Here is a 15,426-nt window from a genome sequence, read left to right as displayed (position 1 = left end):
GTCTATCCTACTCAGAATCGCAAGGCGATTCCAACGAAATAAAGCCTATTTTTTTTTCTTTTTTCTTCCCCGAGAAAATCGGAATGGAAATTCGTAAGATATCACAAAAACCAAAAATATCCCCTTCCGATTGCATAGTTTTTTTTACCGCATATTTACAATTAATATCGGTGAAAAAATTTAGAAAAAATAGTGTCTCCTCACTTGTCCGAATCACTTTTTTCCATAAATAACTAGGAAGAAAAAATTAATTGGCGAAAAATTGGGTAATTCATTCCTCTAAAAGATTTCAATCTCACTCCTCGTGTTTTATTGCTGATGGATTAGTTGAAACATTACGTCACCTAAAATCGAAATTTTGTGTAATTTGAACTTAACGAATCGGCGTGATATCTTATCATAAATTTAATGTTAGAAATATAATGCCTAACTGGAATATATCAGTGTATATATATCGACAGTATTGTGCTGGTTATAGTTTCCCAATTTTGTAATAACACCTTAAAACCGTCTTTCATTGCACTTCAGTAGAAATTAGTATAATTCACATCTTTATCTTCTGTACTCAAGTGTATTTTTTAACCAATTAATAAAGAGAAACAAAATGTAGTGAACAACTAACACAACAAATTGCACTTGAAGCATAACCCAAAAACCAAGCTCTTGGAATCAGAAATTAAGGGTCATTAGTCAATTAGAGTTGGCCAGTGTTTTTAATAAGCATGATAGCCGTCCGATACCATTAAAAAATATTCGTCTCTGTTTAATTCTTTTCTTTTTCTTATGCAGATTCACACTTGACGAATTCATTCATTTCCGTCTTTTCAGTGATGACCGATTGGTTATCAGCAACTTTTTTTTTCTCTTCGATGATCATCATCACAAAGATTCCAAAAGAATTTGTATTTTTTTATAATGCAGGTATGAAGCTTTATGTGACTTAAGGTCGCAAAAGACATAAAGAATTTGTTTAGATTTTCTCTGCGCTACCCTCTCGTTCCCTAACAACTCTCTGGTCACGCACCGGAAAATTGAAATAGCAAGATTTTAGTATATTTGTTTAACAAAATAGGTTATCTCTGAATTTGAATCGATTCCTGAAAATTTCCATACACAGAGAAACCGTAAAGAATCAAAATATAGACATTTGTGCCAAAAATATGTCAAACAAAGTAACCTAAGATGTATCTTTAAATTCTTGCTTGAATTCCGTTAAACTATATATTACTCCATGACTATATGAGTTTTACAGCTATTTAGGTATCACGACTTTAATCTAATTATAAAAACTATTTCTACTTCGTTTTTTTATCATATTGAAACTGCGACGGTCATCCATTGCATAAAAGAGAAAAAAATATTTTTGCGGAAGCTCGATATAATCTCTTCTTAACCTCAGTGTATTAATCAACCCAATAAAAACAGAATATTAACATAAATTGAGTGTCAAATGTACACAAAAACTTTTAATAAGAAAAACGGAAAAAATCAAAGCTCCGAAAATTCGTGGAATCACAAATCAAGAGTCATTAGTCAATTAGAGTTTGCCAGTGTCGTCAATAAGTATGATAGCCGTCCGATAACATTCCCAATGAATGCTAGTCCAGATTTGATTGATTGATTTATCTTAAGCAGATTCGCACTTGACGGTTTCAGTCATTTCCGTCTTTTCAGTGATGGCCGATTGGTTATCAGCAACTGATTTTTTCTCCTCAACGATACACATCCAAGGATACATCTGCTTCAGGCACTGTAAATAAATTAAATTTCCATTTGATAAATTAGTTATAAGTATTTCATTAATTTTGAACACAAAATATGTTACCTCTCGGTATTTAGGATGGGAGATGGCATAGATGAGTGGGTTGTAGGCACAGGATGTCTTGGCCAGAATGACTGGGATGGCTGACACCAAAGGAGTAATCTTGGAAACATCACCCCAGGTACCCATGATGCAGATAACGGCGAATGGGGTCCAAGCAGTCAACCACATCGAGACGTTCATGATGGAGACCTTGGCAATACGGATCTCAGCGGAAACTTGCTGTTGGTCGGTATTGCTACGGAGAGAAGCAACATTCATCTTCTTAGCCTGAGCACGGAGTTCTTCCTCGTGTTTGAAGACGGCATGAACGATGAAGTAGTAGCAACCGGCAATAACAATGATTGGCAGGATGAAGTTTGCGAAAGTGGCAGCCAAAATGTGGGATTTGTTGTTCATGTTTTGGGAGACGTAGTCATAAGAACATCTGTTGATTGGAAAAGTGAAATAACGTAGAAAAAAATACTCAAAAAAACAAACAAATAAACCGAATGACATACGTTCCCATGATTCCATCCATGGCGTAAGCACCCCAGCCGACCAATGGGCAGATAGACCAGCCCAAAGCCCAGATCCAGCTAACGGTGATGATGGATACAGCGCGGTCTGAATAAGAAAACGATTTTACTCATTTTGTTTAACGATAAAAACAGAACACAATCATACTGAAAGTAAGAGGAGTTCCACTGAATCCCTTTACAATCACATTGTAGCGATCGTATGAGATCATTGTCAGAGTGAAGATTTGGTTGTATCCGAAACAAGCACCTAATTCACGTGAAGTATAATCAACAAATTAGCCAAATTTTTTCAATGTATAATTTTCACTTGATTTACCCAAGAAAGCGTGGATCTGGCAACCCATTTCTCCAAAGCGCCATGGGCCACCAAGGAAAAAGTTGTAAACGCATTCGGGGAAAAGTGCAAGCATTAGGAGGAAGTCAGACACAGCCAAATTCATAACCAACAAGTTGGCGGGAGTTCGAAGAGCCGGGAAACGGCTGAAGATCTTCAAGACGACGGCGTTACCCGCAACAGCGCAAGTGCCAATTACCAAGTACATCAATCCCAAAAAATAATACCATGCCGGGTGCACAGCCTTGTATGAGTGCCAGTGAGGATGAAGAAAGCTGCGAATGTCCTCTGGGGCGTAGGCATAAAGAGTGAAGGTATCGGGCAAAGCCCATGGATCAAAAGCCTGCTTCTGGGCCATCGCAACAACAGCATCACCAGTCAAGTTTGCCATTTTTCAATCTTTATACAGATAAGTTAGTTTAGAATTTTAAAATGTAAATAGCCCTAATACATTTTGAACATACCTGTAAAAAGATATTGATTCCAAAAGGATACAACAATCGAATTCAGGAAGAGAATTGGAAGAAAAAGACTTTGTAAAGCTTGAAAGCAGATAGGCAGAAGAAGCGACCTCGAAAGCAAGAGCTTTGACGACTGACGCTACGAATGGCATACGGTTCAAGAGGCGACTTATATACTCAAGGAATTCCCGGAAACGACGGCACCTCAGTGACGTTTCTTATAGTCATAATTTAATTAGAGGATTATTAAGGTGTCTAGGTTTCTTATTTAATCCTTAAGAATAAAGTAGCTATTTACTCATAATTGTCCAAAATCAATTGAATATTTTATTTGGTTTAGCAAACAATCACCCAGTTTTTTTAATTAACCCTTTTTGTGTTAGGATCGTTTCTGAAATGAAATATTGATTAATCTATAATGTGTCTGCCTCGTGCAAAATCCGAAGGAAATTTTAATGGCGTAAACAATGGATTTTAATTCCGCATGAATATGATTTGTGGAATCAAATCGAAATAACGATATATTCGGTATTTAATATCAGGAGAAATTAGGAAAATTCAAAGTGTCCCTCTTTGAACGAACCATGTTTTGTACGTGTAAACACAAAAGATTGCTAATTCTTACAAAATGTTTCTAATCATAAAAATATTCAAAAGAATTATTCAATTTTGTATAACATTGGAGGTATGAAGCTTTGTGTGACTTCATATCGCAATAATTTATTTAATTACTGAAGAAATACAGAATTTATCCAAAGGTACTCCACGCCCCCTCCCCTTAACAATTCTATGATCATGTACACTACATGCATACATTATACACCGAATAAAAATTACTAATTCTTACAAACTTTTTCTAATCATTAAAGATTCAAAAATAATTTATAATTTTTTTATAATGCTGGTATGAAGCTTTATATGACTTTTAGATCGAAAAAGAAATAAAGAATTTGTTTAGAGATTCTCTGCGCTACCCTCTCGTTCCCTAACAACTCTCTGGTCGAGCACCGGAAAATTGAAATAGCAAGATTTTAGTATATTTGTTTAACAAAATAGGTCATCTCTGAATTTGAATCGATTCATGAAAATTTCCATACACAGAGAAACCGTAAAGAATCAAAATATAGACATTTGTGCCAAAATTATGTCAAACTAAAACTAACCTAAAATGTATCAGTAAATTCTTGCTTGAATTCCGTTAAGCTATAACATTTACTACTTGACTGTATGAACGATTTTACAGCTATTTAGCTATCGCGACTTTCATCTAGTTAGTTAAATGATTTCTAATTCGTTTTTATCACATTGAAACTGCGACGGTCATCCATTGCATTAAAGAGAAAACAAATATTTTTGTGGATGCTCTCTTCTTAACATCAGTGTATTAATCAACCCAATAAAAACAGAATATTAACATAAATTGAGTGTCAAATGTACACGAAAACTTTTAATAAGAAAAACGGAAAAAAATTAAAGCTCCGAAAATTCGTGGAATCACAAATCAAGAGTCATTAGTCAATTAGAGTTTGCCAGTGTCGTCAATAAGTATGATAGCCGTCCGATAACATTCCCAATGAATGCTAGTCCAGATTTGATGGATTTATTTATCTTAAGCAGATTCGCACTTGACGGTTTCAGTCATTTCCGTCTTTTCAGTGATGGCCGATTGGTTATCAGCAACTGATTTTTTCTCCTCAACGATACACATCCAAGGATACATTTGCTTCAGGCACTGTAAATAAATTAAATTTCCATTTGATAAATTAATTATAAGTATTTCATTAATTTTGAACACAAAATATGTTACCTCTCGGTATTTAGGATGGGAGATGGCATAGATGAGTGGGTTGTAGGCACAGGATGTCTTGGCCAGAATGACTGGGATGGCTGACACCAAAGGAGTAATCTTGGAAACATCACCCCAGGTACCCATGATGCAGATAACGGCGAATGGGGTCCAAGCAGTCAACCACATCGAGACGTTCATGATGGAGACCTTGGCAATACGGATCTCAGCGGAAACTTGCTGTTGGTCGGTATTGCTACGGAGAGAAGCAACATTCATCTTCTTAGCCTGAGCGCGGAGCTCTTCCTCGTGTTTGAACACGGCTTGAACGATGAAGTAGTAGCAACCGGCAATAACAATGATTGGCAGGATGAAGTTTGCGAAAGTGGCAGCCAAAATGTGGGATTTGTTGTTCATGTTTTGGGAGACGTAGTCATAAGAACATCTGTTGATTGGAAAAGTGAAATTCCGTAGAAGAAAATACTCAAAAATAAAAACCAAATAAACCGAATGACATACGTTCCCATGATTCCATCCATGGCGTAAGCACCCCAGCCAACCAATGGGCAGATAGACCAGCCCAAAGCCCAGATCCAGCTAACGGTGATGATGGATACAGCGCGGTCTGAATAAGAAAACGATTTTACTCATTTTGTTTAACGATAAAAACAGAACACAATCATACTGAAAGTAAGAGGAGTTCCACTGAATCCCTTTACAATCACATTGTAGCGATCGTATGAGATCATTGTCAGAGTGAAGATTTGGTTGTATCCGAAACAAGCACCTAATTCACGTGAAGTATAATCAACAAATTAGCCAAATTTTTTCAATGTATAATTTTCACTTGATTTACCCAAGAAAGCGTGGATCTGGCAACCCATTTCTCCAAAGCGCCATGGGCCACCAAGGAAAAAGTTGTAAACGCATTCGGGGAAAAGTGCAAGCATTAGGAGGAAGTCAGACACAGCCAAATTCATAACCAACAAGTTGGCGGGAGTTCGAAGAGCCGGGAAACGGCTGAAGATCTTCAAGACGACGGCGTTACCCGCAACAGCGCAAGTGCCAATTACCAAGTACATCAATCCCAAAAAATAATACCATGCCGGGTGCACAGCCTTGTATGAGTGCCAGTGAGGATGAAGAAAGCTGCGAATGTCCTCTGGGGCGTAGGCATAAAGAGTGAAGGTATCGGGCAAAGCCCATGGATCAAAAGCCTGCTTCTGGGCCATCGCAACAACAGCATCACCAGTCAAGTTTGCCATTTTTCAATCTTTATACAGATAAGTTAGTTTAGAATTTAAAAATGTAAATAGCCCTAATACATTTTGAACATACCTGTAAAAAGATATTGATTCCAAAAGGATACAACAATCGAATTCAGGAAGAGAATTGGAAGAAAAAGACTTTGTAAAGCTTGAAAGCAGATAGGCAGAAGAAGCGACCTCGAAAGCAAGAGCTTTGACGACTGACGCTACGAATGGCATACGGTTCAAGAGGCGACTTATATACTCAAGGAATTCCCGGAAACGACGGCACCTCAGTGACGTTTCTTATAGTCATAATTTAATTAGAGGATTATTAAGGTGTCTAGGTTTCTTATTTAATCCTTAAGAATAAAGTAGCTATTTACTCATAATTGTCCAAAATCAATTGAATATTTTATTTGGTTTAGCAAACAATCACCCAGTTTTTTTAATTAACCCTTTGTGTTAGGATCGTTTCTGAAATGAAATATTGATTAATCTATAATGTGTCTGCCTCGTGCAAAATCCGAAGGAAATTTTAATGGCGTAAACAATGGATTTTAATTCCGCATGAATATGATTTGTGGAATCAAATCGAAATAACGATATATTCGGTATTTAATATCAGGAGAAATTAGGAAAATTCAAAGTGTCCCTCTTTGAACGAACCATGTTTTGTACGTGTAAACACAAAAGATTGCTAATTCTTACAAAATGTTTCTAATCATAAAAATATTCAAAAGAATTATTCAATTTTGTATAACATTGGAGGTATGAAGCTTTGTGTGACTTCATATCGCAATAATTTATTTAATTACTGAAGAAATACAGAATTTATCCAAAGGTACTCCACGCCCCCTCCCCTTAACAATTCTATGATCATGTACACTACATGCATACATTATACACCGAATAAAAATTACTAATTCTTACAAACTTTTTCTAATCATTAAAGATTCAAAAATAATTTATAATTTTTTTATAATGCTGGTATGAAGCTTTATATGACTTTTAGATCGAAAAAAAATAAAGAATTTGTTTAGAGATTCTCTGCGCTACCCTCTCGTTCCCTAACAACTCTCTGGTCGAGCACCGGAAAATTGAAATAGCAAGATTTTAGTATATTTGTTTAACAAAATAGGTCATCTCTGAATTTGAATCGATTCATGAAAATTTCCATACACAGAGAAACCGTAAAGAATCAAAATATAGACATTTGTGCCAAAATTATGTCAAACTAAAACTAACCTAAAATGTATCAGTAAATTCTTGCTTGAATTCCGTTAAGCTATAACATTTACTACTTGACTGTATGAACGATTTTACAGCTATTTAGCTATCGCGACTTTCATCTAGTTAGTTAAATGATTTCTAATTCGTTTTTATCACATTGAAACTGCGACGGTCATCCATTGCATTAAAGAGAAAACAAATATTTTTGTGGATGCTCTCTTCTTAACATCAGTGTATTAATCAACCCAATAAAAACAGAATATTAACATAAATTGAGTGTCAAATGTACACGAAAACTTTTAATAAGAAAAACGGAAAAAAATTAAAGCTCCGAAAATTCGTGGAATCACAAATCAAGAGTCATTAGTCAATTAGAGTTTGCCAGTGTCGTCAATAAGTATGATAGCCGTCCGATAACATTCCCAATGAATGCTAGTCCAGATTTGATGGATTTATTTATCTTAAGCAGATTCGCACTTGACGGTTTCAGTCATTTCCGTCTTTTCAGTGATGGCCGATTGGTTATCAGCAACTGATTTTTTCTCCTCAACGATACACATCCAAGGATACATTTGCTTCAGGCACTGTAAATAAATTAAATTTCCATTTGATAAATTAATTATAAGTATTTCATTAATTTTGAACACAAAATATGTTACCTCTCGGTATTTAGGATGGGAGATGGCATAGATGAGTGGGTTGTAGGCACAGGATGTCTTGGCCAGAATGACTGGGATGGCTGACACCAAAGGAGTAATCTTGGAAACATCACCCCAGGTACCCATGATGCAGATAACGGCGAATGGGGTCCAAGCAGTCAACCACATCGAGACGTTCATGATGGAGACCTTGGCAATACGGATCTCAGCGGAAACTTGCTGTTGGTCGGTATTGCTACGGAGAGAAGCAACATTCATCTTCTTAGCCTGAGCGCGGAGCTCTTCCTCGTGTTTGAACACGGCTTGAACGATGAAGTAGTAGCAACCGGCAATAACAATGATTGGCAGGATGAAGTTTGCGAAAGTGGCAGCCAAAATGTGGGATTTGTTGTTCATGTTTTGGGAGACGTAGTCATAAGAACATCTGTTGATTGGAAAAGTGAAATTCCGTAGAAGAAAATACTCAAAAATAAAAACCAAATAAACCGAATGACATACGTTCCCATGATTCCATCCATGGCGTAAGCACCCCAGCCAACCAATGGGCAGATAGACCAGCCCAAAGCCCAGATCCAGCTAACGGTGATGATGGATACAGCGCGGTCTGAATAAGAAAACGATTTTACTCATTTTGTTTAACGATAAAAACAGAACACAATCATACTGAAAGTAAGAGGAGTTCCACTGAATCCCTTTACAATCACATTGTAGCGATCGTATGAGATCATTGTCAGAGTGAAGATTTGGTTGTATCCGAAACAAGCACCTAATTCACGTGAAGTATAATCAACAAATTAGCCAAATTTTTTCAATGTATAATTTTCACTTGATTTACCCAAGAAAGCGTGGATCTGGCAACCCATTTCTCCAAAGCGCCATGGGCCACCAAGGAAAAAGTTGTAAACGCATTCGGGGAAAAGTGCAAGCATTAGGAGGAAGTCAGACACAGCCAAATTCATAACCAACAAGTTGGCGGGAGTTCGAAGAGCCGGGAAACGGCTGAAGATCTTCAAGACGACGGCGTTACCCGCAACAGCGCAAGTGCCAATTACCAAGTACATCAATCCCAAAAAATAATACCATGCCGGGTGCACAGCCTTGTATGAGTGCCAGTGAGGATGAAGAAAGCTGCGAATGTCCTCTGGGGCGTAGGCATAAAGAGTGAAGGTATCGGGCAAAGCCCATGGATCAAAAGCCTGCTTCTGGGCCATCGCAACAACAGCATCACCAGTCAAGTTTGCCATTTTTCAATCTTTATACAGATAAGTTAGTTTAGAATTTCAAAATGTAAATAGCCCTAATACATTTTGAACATACCTGTAAAAAGATATTGATTCCAAAAGGATACAACAATCGAATTCAGGAAGAGAATTGGAAGAAAAAGACTTTGTAAAGCTTGAAAGCAGATAGGCAGAAGAAGCGACCTCGAAAGCAAGAGCTTTGACGACTGACGCTACAAATGGAATACGACTCGGGAGGCGACTTATATACTCAAGGAGTTCCCGGAAATCAGACGACACTAGTGGGGTTGAAAGTTACATAATTGAATTAGAGAATTTCTAAGGAGTCTAGGGTTCTTACTTATTCTTCGAAATAGCGATTGACTTCAAAGCAAATTTACAATTTAGTTATAAATTTTAAGGCATTGCAAATTAAAAAACGGTGTTAAAAACTACACATCAATTGAACAGAAGCTTTTTTTAATATTTTTGAATCAGAATCGATTCTGCTTGATAGGATCGTTATAAGACCTTTGTTATTCCGCTTTAAAAATTGTGTCATTCTTTGTTTCAATATTCTTTTTACTGTGAAATTACCAAAAGCTTGCGTTCAAAACTGGCTCACTATAGTTTAAGAAGTGAGAATAAAACAAAGTTTTAACCTTTTTTTATGTGTTACATATATTCTTATGATTATAGCGAAGTTTATAAGTTCATCTAGGTCCTATAGGGTTTTCCAGCCTGGGTAGGCTTCCAATGCTTTATCCGCGTACGTTATTAGGATCTTTTAATTGGTAAATTTTCTTTCAAACTGTTTTGCATGCATGCAATCAGAGCTTACTCTCGGAATAGTTATATAACTTTAAAAAATCATTGTTTAAACTGCATGGCTTAGTAAATTAAAATTCGAGGAAAGTTTTGTTTGATAACGGTGTAGTTACATTGTGCATTTAATCTTTCAACTTTGGGTTTATTTTTGTTCTTTGCACGTCCATCTTGTTAAGCCAAAAAACCCTTTTTAGTGGTTTGTTGTGGCGTGATGGCGAAATCCAAAAAGCGCTAACATGTGCTCAAATATCAAATATTAGAAGTGTAATATGCTACTTTTATTGTTTTTTACCACTTTTAAACAGGTATTTATTACCGAAGAAATCAAGGGACATTTCAAAAAAGTTAAATGTACTAATTTCTCATCTTTGGTTCATCTCTATCTTATTCCCTCTTCAATTCACTTATTTTCAACTTCCGTCAAGATAAGATTTTTTCTGCACTTCAAAAATAGGTCTCATTCATCGGAACTGTATAAAAATGGGATACAGAGACAAAACAGCATTTATTTTGCCATGCTTGACATCTGTCATCCGCCAGGAACGCGAGGAAGAGTTATAAAAAATGGCGACTAGGCTGGGTGGGAAACTGGTCAAAATTACACTTTACTAGATTGGGAATAACTCGGTCAATCTAATCTGGAATGTAAATTCCTTTTGGATTGGTATTGAGGGATGGCCGAGAAAACTTTGGGAGAATTGTTTTTTTTTAGGTTAGCATTTTCCCAAAAAGCGATACCAAAGACCCCCCAAAATTGTTAAAATTTGAAAAAACCTAAACTTTAACATTAAATATCTCCCGAACGGCAGGGAATATTTAATGTCTGCAAAAACAGATGAATCCGAAGTAGAAAACTAAATATGTCTGAATTATTTCAGGTTTTTAGGTCCTATAGCGGAATGGGAAAAAAAGTGGGGTCCATGGATTTGGTGCGGTTGAGTGGTGGATTGCTTGTTAAAAAAATTTGAGCTTGAGCTCTTTTTTCAAATTTATACAAAATAATCCATCGGACTGATAAAAAATGAACGTAATGTATTTTTTATTTTATATTTTATTAAGTCAAAATTTGAAATGCTTCCGACATAAATTCTATGCTAAACTCTAATACAAGAAAATTTAAAAAACACCGTTTGTTTTGCACTCTATAAATAAAACAAATTTAAAAATGAACTTGAGCAAACGTGTGATTGAGCGAAGCCAAACTTTTCTTTTGCAAGCTTAAGCTTAAGATCCACTCACTTTTGAGGCTATGAGCGGAGAGCTTGAGCAAAGGTTGAGTTTCGGTGAACTAGTTTCAAATCTGGATCTGAAATTATAAAACAAACTTTAACCGAAACATGTAAAAAACACTAATTCATACAAATTTCCCGTTAAACCGAATTGTATCAGACTTGTTACAGATGTGTTGGCTACGTAAAATAGACCCGCAACTAGGAATCTGTAACCAAAATGTGTACTACGTTTTTGGGAGCTCAACAATTGATGTTTCAATTTCAAGAAAAAACCTAGATTTTTTTCTATAAAATATGTTCTTTTCCTGAAAAAGGTGAATCCATATAAAAGCTCTGTCACAGCTATTACAGCCTGATAGATTATATTTCCCTCGAAACCATCTACAGACTCTCAAAAAAAGATCAGCAAAAAAATTGAAAATATGTTTGAAAAAACTACCTAGGTAGATTGCTATGAATCCTATTTTTTGTAGATTAAAATTTAATGAATCTAAAAAATTAAAAATTGTATACGTTAACACATTTTAAATATCAACCCGTTTTTAAAGTATGTTTTAATCTACTTTATCTGATTCTTATATTGGATCAGATATTCTTTTGAAATGGTTTTCAAACAACTTCAAACTGTTTTCCATGCAGATGCAAAACATATGCGTAACTATAGATTGATTTTTTACAGTAATATTTTTTATTTTTCCATGCTCAAGTGTATTTTGAGGCTAATTAAAGAAGAGAAAAAACAAAAATGTAATGTAGAATTGTCAGAAATAAAATTGCAGGATAAGAAAAACAAACAAAAAGTTTTTAAATTCACGTGGAATCACAAATCAGTGGTCATTGGTCAATTAGAGTTTGCCAGTGTCGTCAATATGCATGATAGCCGTCCGAAACCATTCACAAAGAACGCTCGCCCAGGTTTTTTCTTTTGATTTTCTTATGCTGATTAGCACTTGACAATTTCAGTCATTTCTGTCTTTTCAGTGATGACCGATTGGTTATCAGCAACTGATTTTTTCTCCTCAACGATACACATCCAAGGATACATCTGCTTCAGGCACTGTAAATAAATTAAATTTCCATTTGATAATTTAGATTTTAAGTTTTTCATTAATTTTGAACACAAAATATGTTACCTCTCGGTATTTAGGATGGGAGATGGCATAGATGAGTGGGTTGTAGGCACAGGATGTCTTGGCCAGAATGACTGGGATGGCTGACACCAAAGGAGTAATCTTGGAAACATCACCCCAGGTACCCAAGATGCAGATAACGGCGAATGGGGTCCAAGCAGTCAACCACATCGAGACGTTCATGATGGAGACCTTGGCAATACGGATCTCAGCGGAAACTTGCTGTTGGTCGGTATTGCTACGGAGAGAAGCAACATTCATCTTCTTAGCCTGAGCACGGAGTTCTTCCTCGTGTTTGAACACAGCTTGAACGATGAAGTAGTAGCAACCGGCAATAACAATGATTGGCAGGATGAAGTTTGCGAAAGTGGCAGCCAAAATGTGGGATTTGTTGTTCATGTTTTGGGAGACGTAGTCATAAGAACATCTGTTGATTGGAAAAGTGAAATAACGTAGAAAAAAAATACTCAAAAATGAAAACCAAATAAACCGAATGACATACGTTCCCATGATTCCATCCATGGCGTAAGCACCCCAGCCGACCAATGGGCAGATAGACCAGCCCAAAGCCCAGATCCAGCTAACGGTGATGATGGATACAGCGCGGTCTGAATAAGAAAACGATTTTACTCATTTTGTTTAACGATAAAAACAGAACACAATCATACTGAAAGTAAGAGGAGTTCCACTGAATCCCTTTACAATCACATTGTAGCGATCGTATGAGATCATTGTCAGAGTGAAGATTTGGTTGTATCCGAAACAAGCACCTAATTCACGTGAAGTATAATCAACAAATTAGCCAAATTTTTTCAATGTATAATTTTCACTTGATTTACCCAAGAAAGCGTGGATCTGGCAACCCATTTCTCCAAAGCGCCATGGGCCACCAAGGAAAAAGTTGTAAACGCATTCGGGGAAAAGTGCAAGCATTAGGAGGAAGTCAGACACAGCCAAATTCATAACCAACAAGTTGGCGGGAGTTCGAAGAGCCGGGAAACGGCTGAAGATCTTCAAGACGACGGCGTTACCCGCAACAGCGCAAGTGCCAATTACCAAGTACATCAATCCCAAAAAATAATACCATGCCGGGTGCACAGCCTTGTATGAGTGCCAGTGAGGATGAAGAAAGCTGCGAATGTCCTCTGGGGCGTAGGCATAAAGAGTGAAGGTATCGGGCAAAGCCCATGGATCAAAAGCCTGCTTCTGGGCCATCGCAACAACAGCATCACCAGTCAAGTTTGCCATTTTTCAATCTTTATACAGATAAGTTAGTTTAGAATTTAAAAATGTAAATAGCCCTAATACATTTTGAACATACCTGTAAAAAGATATTGATTCCAAAAGGATACAACAATCGAATTCAGGAAGAGAATTGGAAGAAAAAGACTTTGTAAAGCTTGAAAGCAGATAGGCAGAAGAAGCGACCTCGAAAGCAAGAGCTTTGACGACTGACGCTACGAATGGCATACGGTTCAAGAGGCGACTTATATACTCAAGGAATTCCCGGAAACGACGGCACCTCAGTGACGTTTCTTATAGTCATAATTTAATTAGAGGATTATTAAGGTGTCTAGGTTTCTTATTTAATCCTTAAGAATAAAGTAGCTATTTACTCATAATTGTCCAAAATCAATTGAATATTTTATTTGGTTTAGCAAACAATCACCCAGTTTTTTTAATTAACCCTTTTTGTGTTAGGATCGTTTCTGAAATGAAATATTGTGAGAACTGAAAAGTTACTCACTTCAACACGGTGATAGACGGGGTAAAGAATTTATTGTAGAAACATACATGGCTTTACGGTCCTACATGCGAAGCGCGAGACTTCTCTAGCATGAGGCGGGCAAATACAAAAACATAACTACAATGGAAAAAGAAGAAACAATAACCCGACAGAATGTGACATCCTGCGAGCCAGAAGGAGTGAGCCAACACTAGACCGACTGAACAGCCTAGCATTGACTCGAGAAGGGGTGAGCCAACACCAGACCGATTGAACAGCCTAGCATTGACTCGAGAAGGGGTGAGCCAACACCAGACCGATTGAACAGCCTAGCATCGACTCGAGAAGGGGTGAGCCAACACCAGACCGATTGAACAGCCTAGCATTGACTCGAGAAGGGGTGAGCCAACACCAGACCGATTGAACAGCCTAGCATTGACTGAAGAAGAACTGCGTTGGGTGGGGTTTTATACAAGTCAGAACAGGGTCAAACGCGGTCATTGACAGTAGAGTCAAGGTTAGCGTGGGTCATAAAACAGAAGGGGGGAATGACTTGTATCGAGGTCAGCGAGAGAGCAATAAACAAACGAGGGGAATGAACTATTTTGCCGATAAGCAGAACACTGACAGCCAATCCTTACATACCTTGGGGCCATGGGAGATTGCGTCCCGCAATCTAACAAAACAAAACACAAATACTGACACTGGAAAAGAAAGAGTTTTTTTTTTTATAACTGACGGGAAACATCGATGAACTGAGTGTAGAATGAGGTGCCGGGAGGGAATTTGGCGCCGTCCCCCCCGCTCTCCATTAGGCATGCTGCAAATGGAGGTAAAACGAGATTTTTCTGGATCACCACTACTGGGTCCCTACGGTTGTTGGATTGATCAGATCCCCTAACGCGGTAGGCACGCTTTTCGTGGCCGTCGATCGCAAAATTATGTTGATAAAGAGCGTCTAAACCTAGAACGCATTCTTCCATAATTCCATGGACTACGACGAATTCCTGTTTCTCTGATTAATACTTCAACTGTATTACTCATACAGTCTACTCTAAATGAATTGTCAGTTCTGAATGGATCTTCGGTTGTTCTGTCAGGGATGGGTCGTGATGCTTGAAGCGAAATAGTCGTATGTGGCCGTCCTTTGTGGTAGGTGGGCGGTTGGCCAAGGTTCTGGCGTCGGAAGGTAGCGGCGTCGTAGCAGTCTCCTCGGGGGTGAATTGG

At 37.4% G+C, this 15,426-nt stretch overlaps 4 protein-coding genes across 4 annotated transcripts; all 4 read right to left on the bottom strand.

Moving 5' to 3' along the window:
* Positions 1-1,379: 1,379 nt before the first annotated feature.
* Positions 1,380-3,323, bottom strand: LOC124188660 (compound eye opsin BCRH2-like). The gene is made up of 6 exons (XM_046581453.1): positions 3,142-3,323; positions 2,660-3,076; positions 2,489-2,590; positions 2,323-2,428; positions 1,826-2,249; positions 1,380-1,750 (listed from the first exon to the last, which is right to left on the bottom strand). The coding sequence occupies exons 2-6, from the start codon at positions 3,066-3,068 to the stop codon at positions 1,628-1,630; spliced, it is 1,164 nt and encodes a 387-aa protein (XP_046437409.1). The 5' UTR covers positions 3,069-3,076; positions 3,142-3,323; the 3' UTR covers positions 1,380-1,627.
* A 1,178-nt stretch (positions 3,324-4,501) lies between these two features.
* On the bottom strand, positions 4,502-6,421 carry LOC124188659 (compound eye opsin BCRH2-like). Its single transcript, XM_046581451.1, has 6 exons — positions 6,263-6,421; positions 5,781-6,197; positions 5,610-5,711; positions 5,444-5,549; positions 4,946-5,369; positions 4,502-4,870 (listed from the first exon to the last, which is right to left on the bottom strand). Exons 2-6 carry the CDS (start codon positions 6,187-6,189, stop codon positions 4,748-4,750), a joined length of 1,164 nt encoding a protein of 387 aa, XP_046437407.1. The 5' UTR covers positions 6,190-6,197; positions 6,263-6,421; the 3' UTR covers positions 4,502-4,747.
* A 1,198-nt stretch (positions 6,422-7,619) lies between these two features.
* Positions 7,620-9,531, bottom strand: LOC124188658 (compound eye opsin BCRH2-like). Its single transcript, XM_046581450.1, has 6 exons — positions 9,381-9,531; positions 8,899-9,315; positions 8,728-8,829; positions 8,562-8,667; positions 8,064-8,487; positions 7,620-7,988 (listed from the first exon to the last, which is right to left on the bottom strand). Exons 2-6 carry the CDS (start codon positions 9,305-9,307, stop codon positions 7,866-7,868), a joined length of 1,164 nt encoding a protein of 387 aa, XP_046437406.1. The 5' UTR covers positions 9,308-9,315; positions 9,381-9,531; the 3' UTR covers positions 7,620-7,865.
* Positions 9,532-12,008: 2,477 nt separating this feature from the next.
* LOC124188657 (compound eye opsin BCRH2-like) lies at positions 12,009-13,976 on the bottom strand. The gene is made up of 6 exons (XM_046581449.1): positions 13,795-13,976; positions 13,313-13,729; positions 13,142-13,243; positions 12,976-13,081; positions 12,477-12,900; positions 12,009-12,400 (listed from the first exon to the last, which is right to left on the bottom strand). Exons 2-6 carry the CDS (start codon positions 13,719-13,721, stop codon positions 12,287-12,289), a joined length of 1,155 nt encoding a protein of 384 aa, XP_046437405.1. The 5' UTR covers positions 13,722-13,729; positions 13,795-13,976; the 3' UTR covers positions 12,009-12,286.
* Positions 13,977-15,426: the final 1,450 nt, after the last annotated feature.

This window comes from Daphnia pulex, chromosome 2 (genome assembly GCF_021134715.1).
Source record: "Daphnia pulex isolate KAP4 chromosome 2, ASM2113471v1".
Lineage (NCBI taxonomy): Eukaryota > Metazoa > Arthropoda > Branchiopoda > Diplostraca > Daphniidae > Daphnia > Daphnia pulex.
Note: the sequence above shows the minus strand (reverse complement) of the source record. Positions and strands in the feature narration are given on the sequence as shown.

Excerpts from the sequence above, each read along its gene's own strand:
- LOC124188660 (XM_046581453.1), bottom strand. The coding sequence starts at position 3,068 with ATGGCAAACTTGACTGGTGATGCTGTTGTTGCGATGGCCCAGAAGCAG. Across the intron at positions 2,429-2,488 it reads TGGAACTCCTCTTACTTTCA|ACCGCGCTGTATCCATCATC; the intron begins GTATGATTGTGT and ends TTTCTTATTCAG. Across the intron at positions 2,250-2,322 it reads ATGGATGGAATCATGGGAAC|ATGTTCTTATGACTACGTCT; the intron begins GTATGTCATTCG and ends TCCAATCAACAG.
- LOC124188659 (XM_046581451.1), bottom strand. The coding sequence starts at position 6,189 with ATGGCAAACTTGACTGGTGATGCTGTTGTTGCGATGGCCCAGAAGCAG. Across the intron at positions 5,712-5,780 it reads CCAGATCCACGCTTTCTTGG|GTGCTTGTTTCGGATACAAC; the intron begins GTAAATCAAGTG and ends CACGTGAATTAG. Across the intron at positions 4,871-4,945 it reads CCCATCCTAAATACCGAGAG|TGCCTGAAGCAAATGTATCC; the intron begins GTAACATATTTT and ends ATTTATTTACAG.
- LOC124188658 (XM_046581450.1), bottom strand. The coding sequence starts at position 9,307 with ATGGCAAACTTGACTGGTGATGCTGTTGTTGCGATGGCCCAGAAGCAG. Across the intron at positions 8,668-8,727 it reads TGGAACTCCTCTTACTTTCA|ACCGCGCTGTATCCATCATC; the intron begins GTATGATTGTGT and ends TTTCTTATTCAG. Across the intron at positions 8,488-8,561 it reads ATGGATGGAATCATGGGAAC|ATGTTCTTATGACTACGTCT; the intron begins GTATGTCATTCG and ends TCCAATCAACAG.
- LOC124188657 (XM_046581449.1), bottom strand. The coding sequence starts at position 13,721 with ATGGCAAACTTGACTGGTGATGCTGTTGTTGCGATGGCCCAGAAGCAG. Across the intron at positions 12,901-12,975 it reads ATGGATGGAATCATGGGAAC|ATGTTCTTATGACTACGTCT; the intron begins GTATGTCATTCG and ends TCCAATCAACAG. Across the intron at positions 12,401-12,476 it reads CCCATCCTAAATACCGAGAG|TGCCTGAAGCAGATGTATCC; the intron begins GTAACATATTTT and ends ATTTATTTACAG.